The sequence below is a fragment of the Pseudophryne corroboree genome, chromosome 6, assembly GCF_028390025.1.
Source record: "Pseudophryne corroboree isolate aPseCor3 chromosome 6, aPseCor3.hap2, whole genome shotgun sequence".
In the NCBI taxonomy this organism is placed as follows: domain Eukaryota; kingdom Metazoa; phylum Chordata; class Amphibia; order Anura; family Myobatrachidae; genus Pseudophryne; species Pseudophryne corroboree.
In genome coordinates this window covers 150,761,899-150,782,810 of record NC_086449.1, presented here as the reverse complement: position 1 = coordinate 150,782,810, position 20,912 = coordinate 150,761,899, and the positions used below count along the sequence as shown (strand labels likewise).

The following is a 20,912-nucleotide window of genomic DNA, read 5'->3' as shown; positions in this document are numbered from 1 at the left end:
GGCGTAGCCAGAGTCCCCTGCGTGTGATACCGCCATGGAAGTAGCCCTTACATTCAGCATTCCAAGGTCTTTCATGGCCTCCACCATGAACCCAGCAGAATCCTGTATGTGACGCAAAAACAAATCAATGTCACACCTATCCATAGTATCTAAGTCCTCTAGTAATGTGCCTTACCACTTTACTATGGCTTTAGAAATCCACGAACAAGCAATAGTGGGTCTTAAAGCCACGCCTGTAGCAGTGTATAGAGATTTCAGCGTAGTCTCAATCTTGCGGTCAGCCGTCTCCTTTAGGGCGGTTGAACCAGGGACAGGTAAAACCACCTTTATAGACAACCTAGATACAGAAGCGTCTACTATAGGTGGGTTTTCCCATTTCTTTCTATCCTCTTCGGGGAAAGGAAAAGCAATGAAAATTCTTTTAGGGATCTGGAATTTTTTCTCTGGGTTTTCCCAGGATTTTTCAAATAAAGAGTTCAGCTCTTTAGAAGCAGGGAAGGTGAGGGAGGATTTCTTATTTTCTGTAAAATAAGATTCCTCTTCCGGCTCAGGTACTTTCTCAATAATATGCAAAACATCGCTAATGGCTTCAATCATCAACTACACCCCCTTAGCAAGGGATGCATCCACCCCCTGCATATCCCCATCACCGTCCCCTCTATTAGAGTCAGTATCAGTGTCAACTTGCATTATTTGGGCAAGTGTACGTTTTTTAGGTTATGTAGGTGGGGTATTAGAGGGAGTAGGAGCTGAATGCTGCAAATAGACTCTCTCAAAAATTGCGTCTTTCTCATTATGTGACATCCTTGATGAAATGTGGGATATCATTCCCTTTAAAGAATCCACCCATGGGGGTTCGGATTCAACAGGTTAGGAAAGCACATTGCAGTCCTGAGTACATGGGATAGACTCTTCAGGAGAAGATACACACTCTGCAGCACAGGATACAGAGCCCTTAGACATGGTAATGTGGACATATACACATAAACACACACATACAGGAAAATGTCAGACACAGTCTCCCCCAGAGTACCTTCAGAGAGTCACAGAGTATAAGGAGCCAGCCCCACAGCGCCCCAGTGAGCAGTTATTATGATAACAGCCCAGAGCCGACTAAATAACCTTAATAGGTTAAACAGTACTAACTACACTCTCCCCAACCTTATAACACCCTGGTACCACAGTAACTGGAGTTATGTGGAGGGTCAGCGCTCCCTGTCAGCATGTCTCAGCGTTCTGCAGGGAGAAAATGGCGCTGGTGACTGCTGGATGCACTCTGAGGAGAAGCCCTGCCCCCTGAAATGGTGCACGGCTTCCCGCACATTATGTTAATACTGGCCTGATGTTTTTAATGCTAACAGTGGGATTAGCCCCTGTTAGCTACATTACCAGTGTCAGGGTGATCGCGCTGGCCCAGGACACCCCTCAGCCGCATCTACAGTAACCTGTTGCTGAGCCTTCATGGAGCGCAGCCTGACAAGAGCTGCGCTCCCACCCTTGTGCCGCCATTCCCAGCTAACCGTGCCGCCGGCGCAGAACTCACCACTCTTCTTTCTTCTGGCTCTGTTAGGGGGTGCTCCCGTGCTGCGGGAGCGAGTGGTCGCCTCGTGGGCTTGCGATCAGCACCCTCAGGAGCTTAGTGTACTGTCAGCGGAGATAGAGAACCATTAACTTCAAGTGTTGGTTTCTACTCCCTCCCTAAGTCCCACGAAGCAGGGAGGCTGTTGCCAGCAGCCTTCCTGTACCTAATAACTCTTAGAAAAACAATAAAACTAGAAAAACTCCTAGGAGCTACCCTAGCTGTGACCGGCTCCTCCGGGCACATTTTCTAAACTGAGTCTGGTAGGAGGGTCATAGAGGGAGGAGCCAGCCCACACTATTAAACTCTTAAAGTGCAAGTGGCTCCCAAAGGACAAGTCTATACCCCGTGGTACTAAATGGACCCCAGCATCCTCTAGGACGTAAGAGAAATAAGCATACTTCATCAGTTTGTAGCTCTGTAGCATACGGTACTGGAGAAATGAAGTTTGAAGGGAAGTGCAGAGCCAAGAGACTGTTTACACTGCCTGAACGTGATTGGCCAGCCTCTCAGCGGTTACCATCCATTGCCACATTATTGTATTCAGTACAGTATTTGTAGTTTCCATCTGTGGAGCTTTCCCCACACAGTGGTTTCACTGTGTATTGCATGGAATGGATTCTCACGCGGCATACGGTACGCCATGAAATGCTGCGACTTGGTGTGAATGCCGCATTATGAACAAAGATGTATGAGGACACATCTGTACCATGATGAAAATGAGAAAAACAAAAACTATATTCGAGATTTCAAGAAAAATCATTGTTTTTTTTAAAGAGTTCTCAATTATTTTTATATATATTTTATATATATTTTTCTTTTTTGGGGGGCTTTGCAATGGGACATCACAACTGCCACGACGGCCTAGACACTATGAACCTTGGTTGCCACGGCAACACGTTAAGAGTCAAAAACTGTGAAAAAATTAAACAGAACAAACTGTATTGTTGCATCAAACTGCATCAGCCAGAAGCGGGTTCAATTCCACAATCAAAGTTTGTTATAGAAGGACAAGTAGTTGCCATGGGGACTGGGATACAGGTCTAGTTTAAGTAAAATACACTTACATTAAAAAATGAAACACACCTACTTAAAGCCAATAGAGTAAAATGTAACAACATGATCACTGTTGGGGATAAGAATATTCAGTTAACATATTGGAATTACAGAAATACAGACAGGACCAGATAGTCGTTTATACCCTATCAAATCAAATATTTTTATGTTGCTCATTGAGGACTTTGTCACCAAGTATATAAGCAACAGCCGCACGCACAAACATGTAAATAATTTTTATCCTAGAAATCAATGATGCTCTTTTTTTAAGGGGGTGGGGGGCCAGCGCGTAATGCTGTTATTACTTTTTCTATTTGCAAATTTATTAGTTTAAATAACAGGCACCAGAATGTCTTTCTCCTTTAGGGTCATGGCCTTAACAACCACGATGATAAATGCAGTCAATGTAAGTCGAAGTGGACGAATGGCCCTTGTTGAAGCAGGTGTGGACGGTCTGGAATAATCCAAGTGGATTCCAAAGGCCTGAATTATCACAACCAACGTGGCCAGTCTGGAGACACCAGAATCAGTCATCCGTTCCCACTTGACATGTTTCAGATCCTTTTCTTGTAGTCCATAAAGGATACTGGGGTTCTGTACTTTAGTACCATGGGGTATAGATCGGGTCCACTGGAGCCTGGCACTTTAAAACCTTTAGTGTGTGTATGTGTGTGTTGGCTTCTCCCCTCTATGCCCATCCTACCAGACTCAGTCTAGGAAAAACTGTGCCAGAGGAGACGGATAAACCACGAGAGAAGAAACAAATACAACAGCGGTGAGGAAACAAGCCAACACACAATCATAACCAAAAGGAGGGCGCTAACCAGAACAGAGGATAGCAACACCAACCCAACCAGGATAGCACAGCTATCCCAACAACATAATGGGACCACAACGGCGGGCCAACCAAATACTTACACGGGTAAGCAGGAAAGTAAGCACTGAGGCGGGCGCCCAGTATCCACTACGGACTACGAGAAAAGCAATTACTGGGAGGTATCAAATTCCTATTTTCTCTAACGTCCTAGTGGATACTGGGGTTCTGTACTTTAGTACCATGGGGAAGTCTCAAAGCTCCCAAACGGGTGGGAGAGTGCTGAGACCCCTGTAAAACCGCCTGACCAAACTCAAGGTCATCCTTGGCCAAGGTGTCGAACTGATAGAATTTCACAAAAGTGTTCGAACCAGACCAAGTATCAGCTCGGCACAACTGTAAGGCCGAGACACCCCAGGCAGCTGCCCAGGAAGAGCCCACCGACCTCGTCGAGTGGGCCTGAATAGACGTTGGCAAAGGCAGAGCCGCCGAAGTATAGGCCTGTTGAATGGTTAACCTGAGCCAACGAGCAATTGATTGCTCAGAAGTCGGACGACCAATCTTGGTGGCATCATAAAGGACAAACAGAGAATCAGATTTCTGATGACGAGCCGTCCTCTTGACATAAATCTTCAGAGCCCTCACCACATCCAAGGACTCTGGCCCAATGGAAGCGTCAGACAACACCGGAACCACAATGGGCTGATTGACATGAAAAGCTGAAACCACTTTTGGCAAAAACTGAGGACAGGTCCTGAGTTCCGCCCTGTCTTCATGAAAAATCAAATAAGGGCTCTTACAGGATAAGGCCCCCAATTCAGAGACACGTCTTGCCAATGCCAATAACATCACAGTCTTCCAGGTGATAAATTTTAACTCCAGTACTACATACTATGCTATTTTTCTGCTTTTTTCTATATATCTTGATTCTTATGGTGGTCACATGACAAAAGAAAACATGAATAAGAGAAGTTATTGGATCTGTTCATCATTTATTGCACTGCATATTTAATAAAAACACACACTTTGAGGCACTTTTAAACACTTTATTAGATAGCTTCCCACAGCTCCCTAATATTTCTAGGTGCCAGAACTTGGGTGCGAATGGACCTCTCCATTACATCTCACAAATGCTCGATTGGGTTAATGTTGGGCAAACGTGGGGGACGCTATATTCGTTGGTACTCTCCAGAATTCTCCTTGAACCAATTCTGAAAAACTTGGTACTGATGACATGGTACATTATACTGCTGGAATATACCATTGTTTTGGGGGTACATAAAGTCCATGAAGGGCTGCAAATGGTCACTAAGGACTGCAACGTAGTGCTCACTGGTCAATGTGTTAAGGCAGACCAGTGGACCCAACCCATTCCACGTTAATACATCACACCATTATGGAACCACCACCAGCCTGCATGGTACCTTGGTGACAACTGGGGTTCATGGCCTCATGGGGTCTGCACCACACCCGAACTTGCCATCAGCCCAAAACAACTAGAACTGCGACTCATCGAACCGACCACATGTTTCCAGTCCTCCTGGGACAATTAGTGAGTGAGGCACTGTGTCTGGTGTCATAGTGTTAACAAGGGCACTCTTGGGGGTCTTCTGCTCCATATTCCATGGAAACTAAAGAATGTTGTTCTGACCTGCTGGATTTGCATCTGGTACCTCCTGCATTGAATGTGGATGTGATTTGGGCCAGTATACCTTGTCTGTTAACACGGACAATTCTGGCTAGACGTGTCTCATTAAAACACTCATGGTTGGCCACTGTACTGGGTTGGCCACTGTACTGTCCACAGTGGGTGGTAATGCCTTCCACGAGGTATTCCCGGTATATATGTGTATATATGTGACATCATAGATCAAGGTTATGGTGTGTACACACGGCACGATGCGCCGTATGCCCGACGTTGACTATTCGACGGGGCTGGCCCCACCGATATAGTTAATGGGGGTCATTCCGACTATATCGGCGGGGCAGCAACTTTTTGCTGCTCGTGCGATCAACTAGACGCCGCCTATGGGGGAGTGTATTTTAGCATAGCAGGGCTGCGACCACTTGTGCAGCCCTGTTATGCTAAAAAAGTTTCCTGCAAAACAAGACCAGGGTCAGACTTACTTACCCTGTGCGACGGATCCAGCGACAAAGGTCCCAGAATTGATGTCAGACATCCGCCCTCCAAACGCCTGGACACGCCTGCATTCGCCTCACCATGCTTGGAAAACAGTCAGTTGTCGCCCCGGAACGCCTCCCGCCTGTCAGTCTTCTTGCGATTGCCGCTGCGAACACTTTCCGCTGGCGGCGCCGCTGCCCCACGCGTGCGCAATGCATCCGAAGCGCATGCGCATTTCCGACCCGATCGCACTGCAGCGCTGAACCACTGCGTGCGAACGGGTCGGAATGACCCGCAATGTTGGGCTGCCTGCACAGTCTATTTTTCCTTGTAATGCCGATACCGCGGGACTGCGCGGTCGGCATCACAAGGACTATACACACTGTGCGATTTGCACTATATTTTCTTACGATTTTGACTATATAGTCAAAATCTTAAGATAAATCGCACCGTGTGTATAAGTTGAATGTCTGCACAACTTCAGAAATGGAATGTCCCATACGTCGGGCACCCCCTCCGATACCCCATTCGGACTCCGATAATTCACGTCACCTTGCCAAAAGCAGGCCAGCTGGTGATCAAAGTGAATCATGAGATGTCAATTCCAACATTTCCAAGACGTCAAAGTACAGTGGCGCCACCAAAATTAATTAAAAGCTGCTGTTTCTGTGTTGCCATTCTGCAGTGGTACACAGGTTAGACGAGTACATGGGTCTTGCTTTTCAAGCGGCTATAATTCTCTCACCTATAAGGTATTCCTAATGCAGAAATGTAAGCCAGTGTCCATATGAAAGGAGCATAGTACCAGTCAGAAAAAAATAAGAATTTACTCACCGGTAATTCTATTTCTCGTAGTCCGTAGTGGATGCTGGGAACTCCGTAAGGACCATGGGGAATAGCGGGCTCCGAAGGAGGCTGGGCACTCTAGAAAGATTTATGACTACCTGGTGTGCACTGGCTCCTCCCACTATGACCCTCCTCCAAGCCTCAGTTAGGACACCGTGCCGGACGAGCAGACATAATAAGGAAGGATTTAGAATCCCGGGTAAGACTCTTACCAGCCACACCAATCACACCGTACAACTCGTGATACTATATCCAGTTTGACAGTATGAAAACAACTGAGCCTCTCAACAGATGGCTCAACAATAACCCTTTAGTTAACAATAACTATTTACAAGTATTGCAGACAATCCGCACTTGGGATGGGCGCCCAGCATCCACTACGGACTACGAGAAATAGAATTACCGGTGAGTAAATTCTTATTTTCTCTGACGTCCTAGTGGATGCTGGGAACTCCGTAAGGACCATGGGGATTATACCAAAGCTCCCAAACGGGCGGGAGAGTGCGGATGACTCTGCAGCACCGAATGAGAGAACTCCAGGTCCTCCTCAGCCAGGGTATCAAATTTGTAGAATTTTGCAAACGTGTTTGCCCCTGACCAAGTAGCTGCTCGGCAAAGTTGTAAAGCCGAGACCCCTCGGGCAGCCGCCCAAGATGAGCCCACCTTCCTTGTGGAATGGGCATTCACAGATTTTGGCTGTGGCAGGCCTGCCACAGAATGTGCAAGCTGAATTGTACTACAAATCCAGCGAGCAATAGACTGCTTAGAAGCAGGAGCACCCAGCTTGTTGGGTGCATACAGGATAAACAGCGAGTCAGATTTTCTGACTCCAGCCGTCCTGGAAACATATATTTTCAGGGCCCTGACAACGTCTAGCAACTTGGAGTCCTCCAAATCCTTAGTAGCCACAGGTACCACAATAGGCTGGTTCAGGTGAAACGCTGACACCACCTTAGGGAGAAATTGGGGACGAGTCCTCAATTCCGCCCTATCCATATGGAAAATCAGATAAGGGCTTTTACATGATAAAGCCGCCAATTCTGACACTCGCCTGGCTGAAGCCAAGGCCAATAACATGACCACTTTCCACGTGAGATATTTCAAATCCACGGTTTTTAGTGGCTCAAACCAATGTGATTTTAAGAAGCTCAACATCACGTTGAGATCTCAAGGTGCCACAGGAGGCACAAATGGGGGCTGAATATGCAGCACTCCTTTCACAAATGTCTGAACTTCAGGTACTGAAGCTAGTTCTTTTTGAAAGAAAATCGACAGAGCCGAGATCTGTACTTTAATGGAGCCTAGTTTTAGGCCCATATTCACTCCTGCTTGCAGGAAATGCAGAAATCGACCTAGTTGAAATTCCTCTGTTGGGGCCTTTTTGGCCTCGCACCATGCAACATATTTCCGCCATATGCGGTGATAATGCTTTGCCGTAACATCTTTCCTGGCCTTAATAAGCGTAGGAATGACTTCTTCCGGAATACCCTTTTCCTTTAGGATCCGGTGTTCAACCGCCATGCCGTCAAACGCAGCCGCGGTAAGTCTTGGAACAGACAGGGCCCCTGCTGTAGCAGGTCCTGTCTGAGCGGTAGAGGCCACGGGTCCTCTGAGAGCATCTCTTAAAGTTCCGGGTACCACGCTCGTCTTGGCCAATCCGGAACCACGAGAATGGTGTTTACTCCTCTCTTTCTTATTATTCTCAATACCTTTGGTATGAGAGGCAGAGGAGGGAACACATAAACCGACTGGTACACCCACGGTGTCACTAGAGCGTCCACAGCTACCGCCTGAGGGTCCCTTGACCTGGCGCAATATCTTTTTAACTTTTTGTTGAGGCGGGACGCTATCATGTCCACCTGTGGTTTTTCCCAACGGTTTACCAGCATCTGAAAGACTTCTGGATGAAGTCCCCACTCTCCCGGGTGGAGGTCGTGTCTGCTGAGGAAGTCTGCTTCCCAGTTGTCCACTCCCGGAATGAACACTGCTGACAGTGCTAGTACATGATTCTCCGCCCATCGGAGAATTTTTGTGGCTTCTGCCATCGCCATCCTGCTTCTTGTGCCGCCCTGTCGATTTACATGGGCGACTGCCGTGATGTTGTCTGACTGGATCAGTACCGGCTGGTGTAGAAGCAGGGATTTTGCTTGACTTAGGGCATTGTAGATGGCCCTTAGTTCCAGAATATTTATGTGAAGGGAAGTCTCCTGACTCGACCATAGTCCTTGGAAGTTTCTTCCCTGTGTGACTGCCCCCCAGCCTCGAAGGCTGGCATCCGTGGTCACCAGGACCCAGTCCTGTATGCCGAATCTGCGGCCCTCTAGAAGATGGGCACTCTGCAGCCACCACAGTAGAGACACCCTGGTTCTTGGAGACAGGGTTATCAAGCGATGCATCTGAAGATGCGATCCGGACCACTGGTCCAACAGGTCCCACTGAAAGATTCTGGCATGGAACCTGCCGAAGGGAATTGCTTCGTAAGAAGCCACCATCTTTCCCAGGACCCGCGTGCAGCGATGCACTGATACCTGTTTTGGTTTCAGGAGGTCTCTGACTAGAGATGACAACTCCCTGGCTTTCTCCTCCGGGAGAAACACTTTCTTCTGGACTGTATCCAGAATCATACCCAGGAACAGTAGCCGTGTCGTCGGAACCAGCTGTGACTTTGGGATATTCAGAATCCAGCCGTGCTGGTGCAGCACCTCCTGAGATAGTGCTACTCCCACCAACAACTGTTCCTTGGACCTCGCTTTTATTAGGAGATCGTCCAAGTACGGGATAATTAAAACACCCTTTCTTCGAAGGAGTATCATCATTTCCGCCATAACCTTGGTGAATACCCTCGGTGCCGTGGACAGTCCAAACGGCAGCGTCTGGAATTGGTAATGGCAATCCTGTACCACAAATCTGAGGAACTCCTGGTGAGGATGGTAAATGGGGACATGCAAGTAAGCATCCTTGATGTCCAGGGATACCATGTAATTCCCCTCGTCCAGGCTTGCAATAACCGCCCTGAGCGATTCCATCTTGAACTTGAATTTCTTTATGTACGTGATCAAGGATTTCAAATTTAGAATGGGTCTCACCGAACCGTCCGGTTTCGGTACCACAAATAGTGTGGAATAATAACCCCGGCCTTGTTGAAGTAGGGGTACCTTGATTATCACCTGCTGGGAATACAGCTTGTGAATTGCCGCTAGCACCGCCTCCCTGTCTGAGGGAGCAATCGGCAAGGCAGATTTTAGGAACCGGTGGGGTGGGGACGCCTCGAATTCCAGCTTGTACCCCTGAGATACTATTTGCAGGATCCAGGGATCCACCTGTGAGCGAACCCACTGATCGCTGAAATTTTTGAGGCGACCCCCCACCGTACCAGGCTCCGCCAGTGGAGCCCCACCGTCATGCGGCGGACTTGGACGAAGAAGCGGGGGAGGACTTTTGCTCCTGGGAACCTGCTGTTTGTTGCAGCCTTTTTCCCCTACCTCTGCCTCTGGACAGAAAGGACCCGCCTTTTCCACGCCTGTTTTTCTGGGTCCGAAAGGACTGAACCTGATAAAACGGCGCCTTCTTAGGCTGTGAGGGGACATGGGGTAAAAATGCTGACTTCCCAGACGTTGCTGTGGAAACTAGGTCCGAGAGAGCATCCCCAAATAATTCCTCACCCTTATATGGTAACACTTCCATGTGCTTTTTTGAATCTGCATCTCCTGTCCACTGGCGAGTCCATAAGCCTCTCCTAGCAGAAATGGACAATGCACTTACTTTAGATGCCAGTCGGCAGATTTCCCTTTGTGCATCTCTCATATATAAGACTGAGTCTTTTATATGGTCTATGGTTAACAGGATCGTGTCTCTGTCTAATGTGTCAATATTTTCTGACAGTTTATCTGACCACGCAGCGGCAGCACTGCACATCCAAGCTGACGCAATAGCTGGCCTAAGTATAATGCCTGTGTGTGTATATACAGACTTCAGGATCGCCTCCTGCTTTCTATCAGCAGGTTCCTTGAGGGCGGCCGTATCCGGAGACGGTAGTGCCACCTTTTTAGACAAACGTGTGAGCGCTTTATCCACCCTAGGAGGTGTTTCCCAACGTGACCTATCCTCTGGCGGGAAAGGGAACGCCATTAGTACCTTCTTAGGAATTACCAATTTTTTATCAGGGAAAGCCCACGCTTCTTCACACACTTCATTTAATTCCTCTGACGGGGGAAAAACTACGGGTAGTTTTTTCTCCCCAAACATAATACCCTTTTTAGTGGTACCTGTATTTATATCAGAAATGTGTAACACCTCTTTCATTGCCTCAATCATGCAGTGAATGGCCTTAGTGGGCATCAGGTTAGACTCATCGTCGTCGACACTGGTATCAGTATCAGTGTCGACATCTGGGTCTGCTTGAGGTAGCGGGCGTTTTAGAACCCCTGACGACCCATGCGACGCCTGGGCAGGCACGAGCTGAGAAGTCGGCTGTCCCACATTTGGCATGTCGTCGATTTTCTTATATAAGGAGTCTATACGTGCACTCATTACTTTCCATAAGCCCATCCACTCAGGTGTCTGCCCCGCAGGGGGTGACATCCCTTCTAAAGGCATCTGCTCCGCCTCCACATCATTATCCTCATCAAACATGTCGACACAGCCGTACCGACACACCGCACACACACAAGGGATGCTCCGAATGAGGACAGGACCCACAAAAGCCCTTTGGGGGGACAGAGTGAGAGTATGCCAGCACACACCAGAGCGCTATATAATGCAGGGACTAACTGAGTTATGTCCCCTATAGCTGCTTTTTATATTATATATATTAGCGCCTAAATTTAGTGCCCCCCCTCTCTGTTTTTACCATGTTCTGAAGTGTAGACTGCAGGGGAGAGCCAGGGAGCTTCCTTCCAGCGGATCTGTGAAGGAGAAATGGCGCCAGTGTGTCTGAGGGAGATAGCTCCGCCCCTTTTCCGCGGCCTATTCTCCCGCTTTTTCCTGGATTCTGGCAGGGGTATTTACCACATATATAGCCTCTGGGGCTATATATTGTGGTATTTTGCCAGCCAAGGTGTTTTTTATTGCTGCTCAGGGCGCCCCCCCCAAGCGCCCTGCACCCTCAGTGACCGGAGTGTGAAGTGTGCATGAGGAGCAATGGCGCACAGCTGCAGTGCTGTGCGCTACCTTGGTGAAGACTGATGTCTTCTGCCGCCGTTTTTCCGGTCCTCTTCTTGCTTCTGGCTCTGTAAGGGGGACGGCGGCGCGGCTCCGGGACCGAACACCAAGGACTGGGCCTGCGGTCGATCCCTCTGGAGCTAATGGTGTCCAGTAGCCTAAGAAGCCCAATCCGGCTGCAAGCAGGCGAGTTCGCTTCTTCTCCCCTTAGTCCCTCGCTGCAGTGAGCCTGTTGCCAGCAGGTCTCACTGAAAATAAAAAACCTAAACTATACTTTCTTTCTAAGGGCTCAGGAGAGCCCCTAGTGTGCATCCAACCTCGGCCGGGCACGAAATCTAACTGAGGCTTGGAGGAGGGTCATAGTGGGAGGAGCCAGTGCACACCAGGTAGTCATAAATCTTTCTAGAGTGCCCAGCCTCCTTCGGAGCCCGCTATTCCCCATGGTCCTTACGGAGTTCCCAGCATCCACTAGGACGTCAGAGAAAAGGGCTGTAGAACAGCTGCCACCAATCCAAATTAATAACCATGAACCTAATTTACTGGCTGATCACTACCGTACATATGTTCACTTGATTCTCAGGAAGTCATTGATAATTCAACAGAAGCATCACACAGATGCACAAGAGAACGCATACATAGAATAATATGTAAAGCTGGGTAAGACGACCATACCTGTAAGGAAAAGGGCTGAGCGAAATCCACACGTGCACAGCCCAGAGTGCGTGACCAGGGGCAGAGAGCAGACGTGAGGAAGAACAACACTCCTAAAAACGAATCCGGCTAAGGGAATAAGACAGAGGTCATTAGAGGCGTTATATGTGGGCTGCACGTACAATACAATAGTATTATACAAACATACCTTTCTTCCTGCACTGGCACACTCTGGGATTGTGTCATAGGAAATCCCCACTGGAACAATAAGAATGTCTGACACGACACCAGACTGCATGGCTTCCATTATCTGCCAAACCCACTCACACCCAATGAGCGACAAGGTGTGGCAGCATGGGGAGGATGAGGACTCCAGAAACACCAGCAATGACTGTCCGTCTTTCAGCAGTGTCCTGGTATACTGTCATGGAGAAGGAACCGGAGGAACTGCAGAGTCAGTTGAAGAGTTGGAAACAAGAGCAGGACAGCGGGAGAGAGATGATAGAACAGGACAAAGAGGCAGAGACTGAAATATAAATAATGGCTGGATCATGAGAAGACTTCACACAGTGATGTACAAAGTGAAAGGAACATGCTACAGTGCAAGACAGAAGGATGAGTTGAACAAGCACTGTACTCTCTCTCTCTCTCACCGCAGATAGGACAGTTCTGCTGAGACACCTGGACCAAACATCTGGTGGAAGAAAGACGGCTCCCAACTTCTGCAGGACACACCTACAATCACAGTGTGGATATAGTCAAGCTGTAAGCATTATATTGCTATAAAATATACTATGGATACTCTGAAGGTGCTGAAATGTAAAACCGCCTAGTGATCAACCCTAAGGTTATTCTTGCATTCTTTTAACAAGTTGTATTAACACAAAGGTCCCAAGCATACGGCCACTGACGTCCATCACACTGCTGCTGTTGTTGGGAGATGCAACAATTAAAAGTCTTTGAAGAAACAAAAAAAACACTGCAGAAACTGCATTTAGTGCACTACATCCTAAAAAATAAGATTTTACTCACCGGTAAATCTATTTCTCGTAGCCCGTAGTGGATGCTGGGACTCCGTAAGGACCATGGGGAATAGCGGCTCCGCAGGAGACTGGGCACAACTAAAGAAAGCTTTAGGACTACCTGGTGTGTACTGGCTCCTCCCTCTATGACCCTCCTCCAGACCTCAGTTAGGATACTGTGCCCGGAAGAGCTGACACAATAAGGAAGGATTTTGAATCCCGGGTAAGACTCATACCAGCCACACCAATCACACCGTATAACTCGTGATACTATACCCAGTTAACAGTATGAAATATAACTGAGCCTCTCAACAGATGGCTCAACAATAACCCTTTAGTTAAACAATAACTATATACAAGTATTGCAGACAATCCGCACTTGGGATGGGCGCCCAGCATCCACTACGGACTACGAGAAATAGATTTACCGGTGAGTAAAATCTTATTTTCTCTGACGTCCTAGTGGATGCTGGGACTCCGTAAGGACCATGGGGATTATACCAAAGCTCCCAAACGGGCGGGAGAGTGCGGATGACTCTGCAGCACTGAATGAGCAAACTCTAGGTCCTCCTCAGCCAGGGTATCAAACTTGTAGACTCTTGCAAAAGTGATTGAACCCGACCAAGTAACAGCTCGGCAAAGTTGTAAAGCCGAGACCCCTCGGGCAGCCGCCCAAGAAGAGCCCACTTTCCTCGTGGAATGGGCTTTTACAGATTTAGGGTGCGGCAGTCCAGCCGCAGAATGTGCAAGTTGAATCGTGCTACAGATCCAGCGAGCAATAGTCTGCTTAGAAGCAGGAGCACCCAGCTTGTTGGGTGCATACAGCATAAATAGCGAGTCAGTTTTCCTGACTCCAGCCGTCCTGGAAACATATATTTTCAGGGCCCTGACTACGTCCAGTAACTTGGAGTCCTCCAAGTCCCAAGTAGCCGCAGGCACCACAATAGGTTGGTTCACATGAAAAGCTGATACCACCTTAGGAAGGAATTGGGAACGAGTCCTCAATTCCGCCCTATCCATATAAAAAAATCAGATAAGGGCCTTTGCATGACAAAGCCGCCAATTCTGATACACGCCTGGCCGACGCCAAGGCCAACAGCATGACCACTTTCCACGTGAGGTATTTTAGCTCCACGGATTTAAGTGGCTCAACCCAATGCGACTTCAGGAAATCCAACACAGTGCCACTGGAGGCACAAACGGGGGCTGAATATGCAGCACTCCCTTAACAAAAGTCTGAACTTCAGGCAGTGAAGCCAGTTCTTTTTTGGAAGAAAATGTACAGAGCCGAAATCTGGACCTTAATGGAACCCAATTTTAGGCCCATAGTCACTCCTGACTGTAGGAAGTGCAGAAATCGACCCAGTTGAAATTCCTCCGTTGGGGCCTTCCTGGCCTCACACCAAGCAACATATTTTCGCCATATGCGGTGATAATGTTTTGCGATCACATCTTTCCTAGCCTTAATCAGCGTAGGAATGACTTCCTCCGGAATGCCTTTTTCCTTTAGGATCCGGTGTTCAACCGCCATGCCGTCAAACGCAGCCGCGGTAAGTCTTGGAACAGACAGGGCCCCTGCTGCAGCAGGTCCTGTCTGAGCGGCAGAGGCCATGGGTCCTCCGAGATCATTTCTTGAAGTTCTGGGTACCAAGCTCTTCTTGGCCAATCCGGAACCACGAGTATAGTTCGTACTCCTCTCCTTCTTATTATTCTCAGTACCTTGGGCATGAGAGGCAGAGGAGGGAACACATACACCGACTGGTACACCCACGGTGTTACCAGAGCGTCCACAGCTATCGCCTGAGGGTCCCTTGACCTGGCGCAATATCTTTTTAGCTTTTTGTTGAGGCGGGACGCCGACATGTCCACCTGCGGCCTTTCCCAATGGTGTACAAACATTTGGAAGACTTCTGGATGAAGTCCCCACTCTCCCGGGTGGAGGTCGTGCCTGCTGAGAAAGTCTGTTTCCCAGTTGTCCACTCTGGGAATTAACACTGCTAACACATGATTTTCCGCCCATCGGAAAATCCTTGTGGCTTCTGCCATCGCCATCCTGCTTCTTGTGCCGCCCTGTTGGTTTACATTGGCGACCGCCGTGATGTTGTCTGACTGGATCAGCACCGGCTGGTGTTGAAGCAGGGGCTAGCCTGACTTAGGGCATTGTAAATGGCCCTTAGTTCCCGAATATTTATGTTAAGGGAAGTCTCCTGACTCGACCATAGTCCTTGGAAGTTTCTTCCCTGTGTGACTGCCCCCCAGCCTCGAAGGCTGGCATCCGTGGTCACCAGGACCCAGTCCCGTATGCCGAATCTACGGCCCTCTAGAAGATGAGCACTCTGCAGCCACCACAACAGCGACACCCTGGCCCTTGGAGACAGGGTTATCAGCCGATGCATCTGAAGATGCGACCCGGACCACTTGTCCAACAGATCCCACTGGCAGATCCTTGCATGGAACCTGCCGAATGGATTTTCTTCGTAAGAAGCTACCATCTTTCCCAGGACTCGCGTGCATTGATGCACCGACACCTGTATTTATTTTAGGAGGTCTCTGACTAGAGATGACAACTCCTTGGCCTTCTTCTCCGGGAGAAACACTTTTTCCTGTTCTGTGTCCAGAACCATACCCAGGAACAGTAGACGCGTCGTAGGAACCAGCTGCGACTTTGGAATATTCAGAATCCAGCCGTGCTGTTGTAGCACTTCCCGAGATAGTGCTACTCCGACCAACAACTGCTCCCTGGACCTCGCCTTTATAAGGAGATCGTCCAAGTACGGGATAATTATAACTCCCTTTTTTCGAAGGAGTATCATCATTTCGGCCATTACCTTGGTGAATACCCTCGGTGCCGGGGACAGACCAACGGCAACGTCTGGAATTGGTAATGACAGTCCTGTACCACAATTTTGAGGTACTCCTGGTGAGGAGGGTAAATGGGGACATGCAGGTAAGCATCCTTGATGTCCAGTGATACCATGTAATCCCCTTCGTCCAGGCTTGCAATAACCGCCCTGAGCGATTCCATTTTGAACTTGAACCTTTGTATATAAGTGTTCAAAGATTTCAATTTTAGAATGGGTCTCACCAAACCGTCTGGTTTCGGTACCACAAACATTGTGGAATAGTAACCCCGGCCTTGTTGAAGGAGGGGTACCTTGATTATCACCTGCTGGAAGTACAGCTTGTGAATTGCCGCCAGTACTACCTCCCCTTTCTCCGAGGGCAGCAGGCAAGGCTGATTTGAGGTAACGGCGAGGGGGAGTCGCCTCGAACTCCAGCTTGTATCCCTGTGATACTACTTGCAGAAACCAGGGATCCACCTGTGAGCGAGCCCACTGGTCGCTGAAATTCCCGAGACGCGCCCCCACCGCACCTGGCTCCACCTGTGGAGCCCCAGCGTCATGCGGTGGACTCAGATGAAGCGGGGGAAGATTTTTTGATCCTAGGAACTGGCTGTCTAGTGCAGCTTTTTCCCTCTTCCCTTGTCTCTGTGCAGAAAGGAAGCGCCTTTGACCCGCTCGCTTTTCTGAAGCCGAAAGGACTGTACCTGATAATACGGTGCTTTCTTAGGCTGTGAGGAACCTGAGGTAAAAAAAATTCTCCCCAGCTGTTGCTGTGGATACGAGGTCCCAGAGACCATCCCCAAACAATTCCTCACCCTCATAAGGCAGAATCTCCATATGCCTTTTAAAGTCAGCATCACCTGTCCACTGCCGGGTCCCTAATACCCTCCTGGCAGAATGGACATTGCATTAACTTTTGGATGCCAGCCGGCAAATATCCCTCTGTGCATCCCTCATATATATAAGACGATGTCTTTAATATGCTCTATGGTTAGCAAAATAGTATCCCTGTATAGGGTATCAATATTATCTGACAGGGTATCAGACCACGCTGCAGCAGCACTATCCATGCTGAGGCAATTGCAGGTCTCAGTATAGTACCTGAGTGTGTATATACAGACTTCAGGATAGCCTTCTGCTTTTTAACAGCAGGCTCCTTCAAAGTGGCCGTATCCTAAGACGGCAGTGCCACCTTTTTTGACAAACGTGTGAGCGCCTTATCCACCCTAGGGGATATCTCCCAACGTGACCTATCCTCTGGCGGGAAAGGGTACGCCATCAGTAACTTTTTAGAAATTACCAGTTTCTTATCGGGGGAACCCACGCTTCATTCACTCATCTGATGGGGGAACAAAACACTGGCTGCTTTTTCTCCCCAAACATAAAACCCCTTTTTTTTGGTATTTGGGTTAATGTCAGAAATGTGTAACACATTTTTCATTGCCGAGTGCAACGGATGTTCCTAGTGGATTGTGTATATGTCTCAACCTCGTCGACACTGGAGTCAGACTCCGTGTCGACATCTGTATCTGCCATCTGAGGTAGCGGGCGTTTTTGAGCCCCTGATGGCCTTTGAGATGCCTGGGCAGGCGCGGGCTGAGAAGCCGGCTGTCCCACAGCTGTTACGTCATCCAGCCCTTTACATAAGGAGTTGACACTGTCGGTTAATACCTTCCACTTATCCATCCACTCTGGTGTCGCCCCACAGGAGGCGACATCACATTTATCGGCATCTGCTCCGCCTCCACGTAATCTTCCTCCTCAAACGTCGACACAGCCGTACCGACACACCGCACACACACAGGGAATGCTCTGACTGAGGACAGGACCCCACAAAGTCCTTTGGGGAGACAGAGAGAGAGTATGCCAGCACACACCAGAGCGCTATATAATGCAGGGATTAACACTATAACCGAGTGATTTTCCCCCCAATAGCTGCTTGTATACACAATATTGCGCCTAAATTTGGTGCCCCCCCTCTCTTTTTAACCCTTTGAGCCTGAAAACTACAGGGGAGAGCCTGGGGAGCTGTCTTCCAGCTGCACTGTGAAGAAAAAATGGCGCCACTGTGCTGAGGGAGATAGCCCCGCCCCTTTTTCGGCTGACTTTTCTCCCGCTTTTTTTATGGATTCTGGCAGGGGTATTTATCACATATATAGCCTCTGGGACTATATATTGTGATTTTTTGCCAGCCAAGGTATTCAAATTGCTGCTCAGGGCGCCCCCCTCCCAGCGCCCTGCACCCATCAGTGACCGGAGTGTGAGGTGTGCATGAGGAGCAATGGCGCACAGCTGCAGTGCTGTGCGCTACCTTGTTGAAGACCGAAGTCTTCTGCCGCCGATTTCCAGGACCATCTTCATGCTTCTGGCTCTGTAAGGGGGACGGCGGCGCGGCTTCGGGACCGAACGATCGAGGTCGGGTCCTGTGTTCGATCCCTCTGGAGCTAATGGTGTCCAGTAGCCTAAGAAGCCCAAGCTACCACCAGTTAGGTAGGTTCGCTTCTTCTCCCCTTAGTCCCTCGCTGCAGGGAGCCTGTTGCCAGCAGATTTCACTGAAAATAAAAAACCTAAATATACTTTCTTTTCTAGGAGCTCAGGAGAGCCCCTAGTGTGCATCCAGCTCAGCCGGGCACAAGAATCTAACTGAGGTCTGGAGGAGGGTCATAGTCGGAGGAGCCAGTGCACACCAGGTAGTCCTAAAGCTTTCTTTAGTTGTGCCCAGTCTCCTGCGGAGCCGCTATTCCCCATGGTCCTTACGGAGTCCCAGCATCCACTTAGGACGTCAGAGAAACAGAAGAAAAATCCTTCGCTACAGATGGGATGTAATCGGGATGCCGGCGGTCGGGATCCCGGCAGTCAGAATACCAACACTGGGATCCCGACCACCAGAATTCCGGCAGCGCCGCCACAGCTATTGACACCCATGGAGTGAGAAGAAAACCTGTGACAAGTGCAGCGAGCCACCGAGCCCGCAGCGTGGGGAGCGCAGCGAGCCCGCAAGGGGCTTCACCGCGCTTGCCCCCTGCCGGCATTCTGGCGGTTGGGATGCCAACGTCTGCATCCCGTATCCAACCCCTACAGATATAACAAACATTGGCTTTCTTAGGTGTGATATATACGCAAAAAAATAAACATTTTCGTACTGCACACTCTTCCATCAATATAATTCATGAAAGCACCACATTTATCTATCACCAAGCAGAAGATGTTCTATTAATAAATGGTGTAGAAAATCATTATTATTATTATTATTGTTGATATTCATTACAAATTAATCTCTAACATCAAAAACAGGTCATCTGATGATCTACCAGGAGCTTAAATATGTCTTTTTTTAAATGGTCAGCTTCTTGCCTTGTCACAGCACCTTTGTGGTGAAATACGTGTCAGCACACTACTCTATTATGAAACACATCCCAAATGTATAGTTTAAAGCTTAAACACAGAAAGAGAGAAATGACACAATAATTATTTCTCCCTATAGTTAATGCTCCATCATTAATATCCAGGCAATGTCATATTGAACAGAATATCAGGAAAGGGTTAACAATATGTGGGCTGTTACAGCGTTGCACGCAACCTGTTTTGCAGGCAGATTTTGCAAATGTTAGCATGGCACATGCTCTGTGCCCGAGCCTATGCAACTGCAGCAATTCAAAGTTGTATGCTTCTCTGCCATATTTCCACTTACATCTGGATGGGTGTCACAGGGCACCAATGGTGCATATGTACATACAGTAGCCTTAATGATCTGAGGGCTTATCATGGGAGTGTAGATGGAATTGCTACTTAAGCAGAGTTGACAGTATGTAATTTGGATGGAACTCTGCATATTGGAGGAAATATATTTGTTCCCATGAATGCAAGCACCGATTTAGGAACAAATGGACTGTGTATTTATCATGTTACTAGGTGATTCATCATGCACTACGGGCGCTCTTCACACCGTCGTAAGGGGCTACGCCCCCATAACGCTGGCGTGCAATATTTTTATTATATGGAGTATTACCTCCAATCATAATTGTGCGAGTTGTTAAATATTGCACGGACAATGGTTAAGGGGTCGAAGCCCCTTGCAACGGCGTGAACAGCGCACGCAGGGCCTGATGAATCACCTAGTAGGTGCTGTGGTTGGGGGAGTGGCGAGAGCGGGGGAGACGCCGATGGGGTCCGGGGGTGCCGCAGGTGGGGGAGAGGCAGATGTGGGGGTGCTGCGGGTGCATGGGTGCCACGGGTGGGGGTCCAGAGCCACGGCGGGTGGGGGAGGAGAGGTTGCGGGGGTGCCGCGGGTGGGGGAGGGGCAGGTAATGCTTCTGCTCCTGCAAGCAGCTAAGCTGCTGTCCTCCCTTTGGCAGTGGCTCACCTGGAAACTCGCACAGCAGCCAGTCACTATTGTTAGCGCCGGTGTCCCAACAAGTCGCATTACATGGAAGAAGATACACTCAATAAACTACAGCTCCCAGCAGCCCTAAGGGCCAGAATGCTTCGGCGCTAAGGGCTGCTGGGAGCTGTAGTTTATTTAGTGCGTCTACTTCCCTGTAATGTGGTGCATTGGGACACCGGCGCTAACAATAGTGACTGGCTGGCAGAACTGACTGTCTCGCTGAATCAATGTAAAAGGTGAGAGTGCTGTGTAATGTCAGTGACACTGCACACCCACTGTACTGCACAGCACTGTCACCTTTTACATTGAATCAGCGTCCAGACATTACCCTCTGCGATATCATCTACTCTATCCCTTACATTAGCCATCTCTGGGCTTCCAGGCTCGCAGGCCAGGTGCTGTACTGCGAAGTCAGGGCCTCTGGGTATCTGGGCA

General features: G+C 48.8%; 1 protein-coding gene across 5 annotated transcripts in view; it reads right to left on the bottom strand.

Annotated features, from left to right (window-relative positions):
• GPAT2 (glycerol-3-phosphate acyltransferase 2, mitochondrial) overlaps positions 1–20,912 on the bottom strand; it is a 264,394-nt gene that overhangs the window by 103,154 nt on the left and 140,328 nt on the right. For all 5 annotated transcript variants that reach the window (XM_063932035.1, XM_063932036.1, XM_063932033.1 and 2 more), the window contains exons 9-11: positions 12,882–12,963; positions 12,437–12,649; positions 12,250–12,357 (exon numbers count right to left, since the gene is read on the bottom strand). In XM_063932035.1, the coding sequence (XP_063788105.1) occupies positions 12,250–12,357; positions 12,437–12,649; positions 12,882–12,963 (403 nt within the window). The remainder of the gene's footprint in view (positions 1–12,249; positions 12,358–12,436; positions 12,650–12,881; positions 12,964–20,912) is intronic.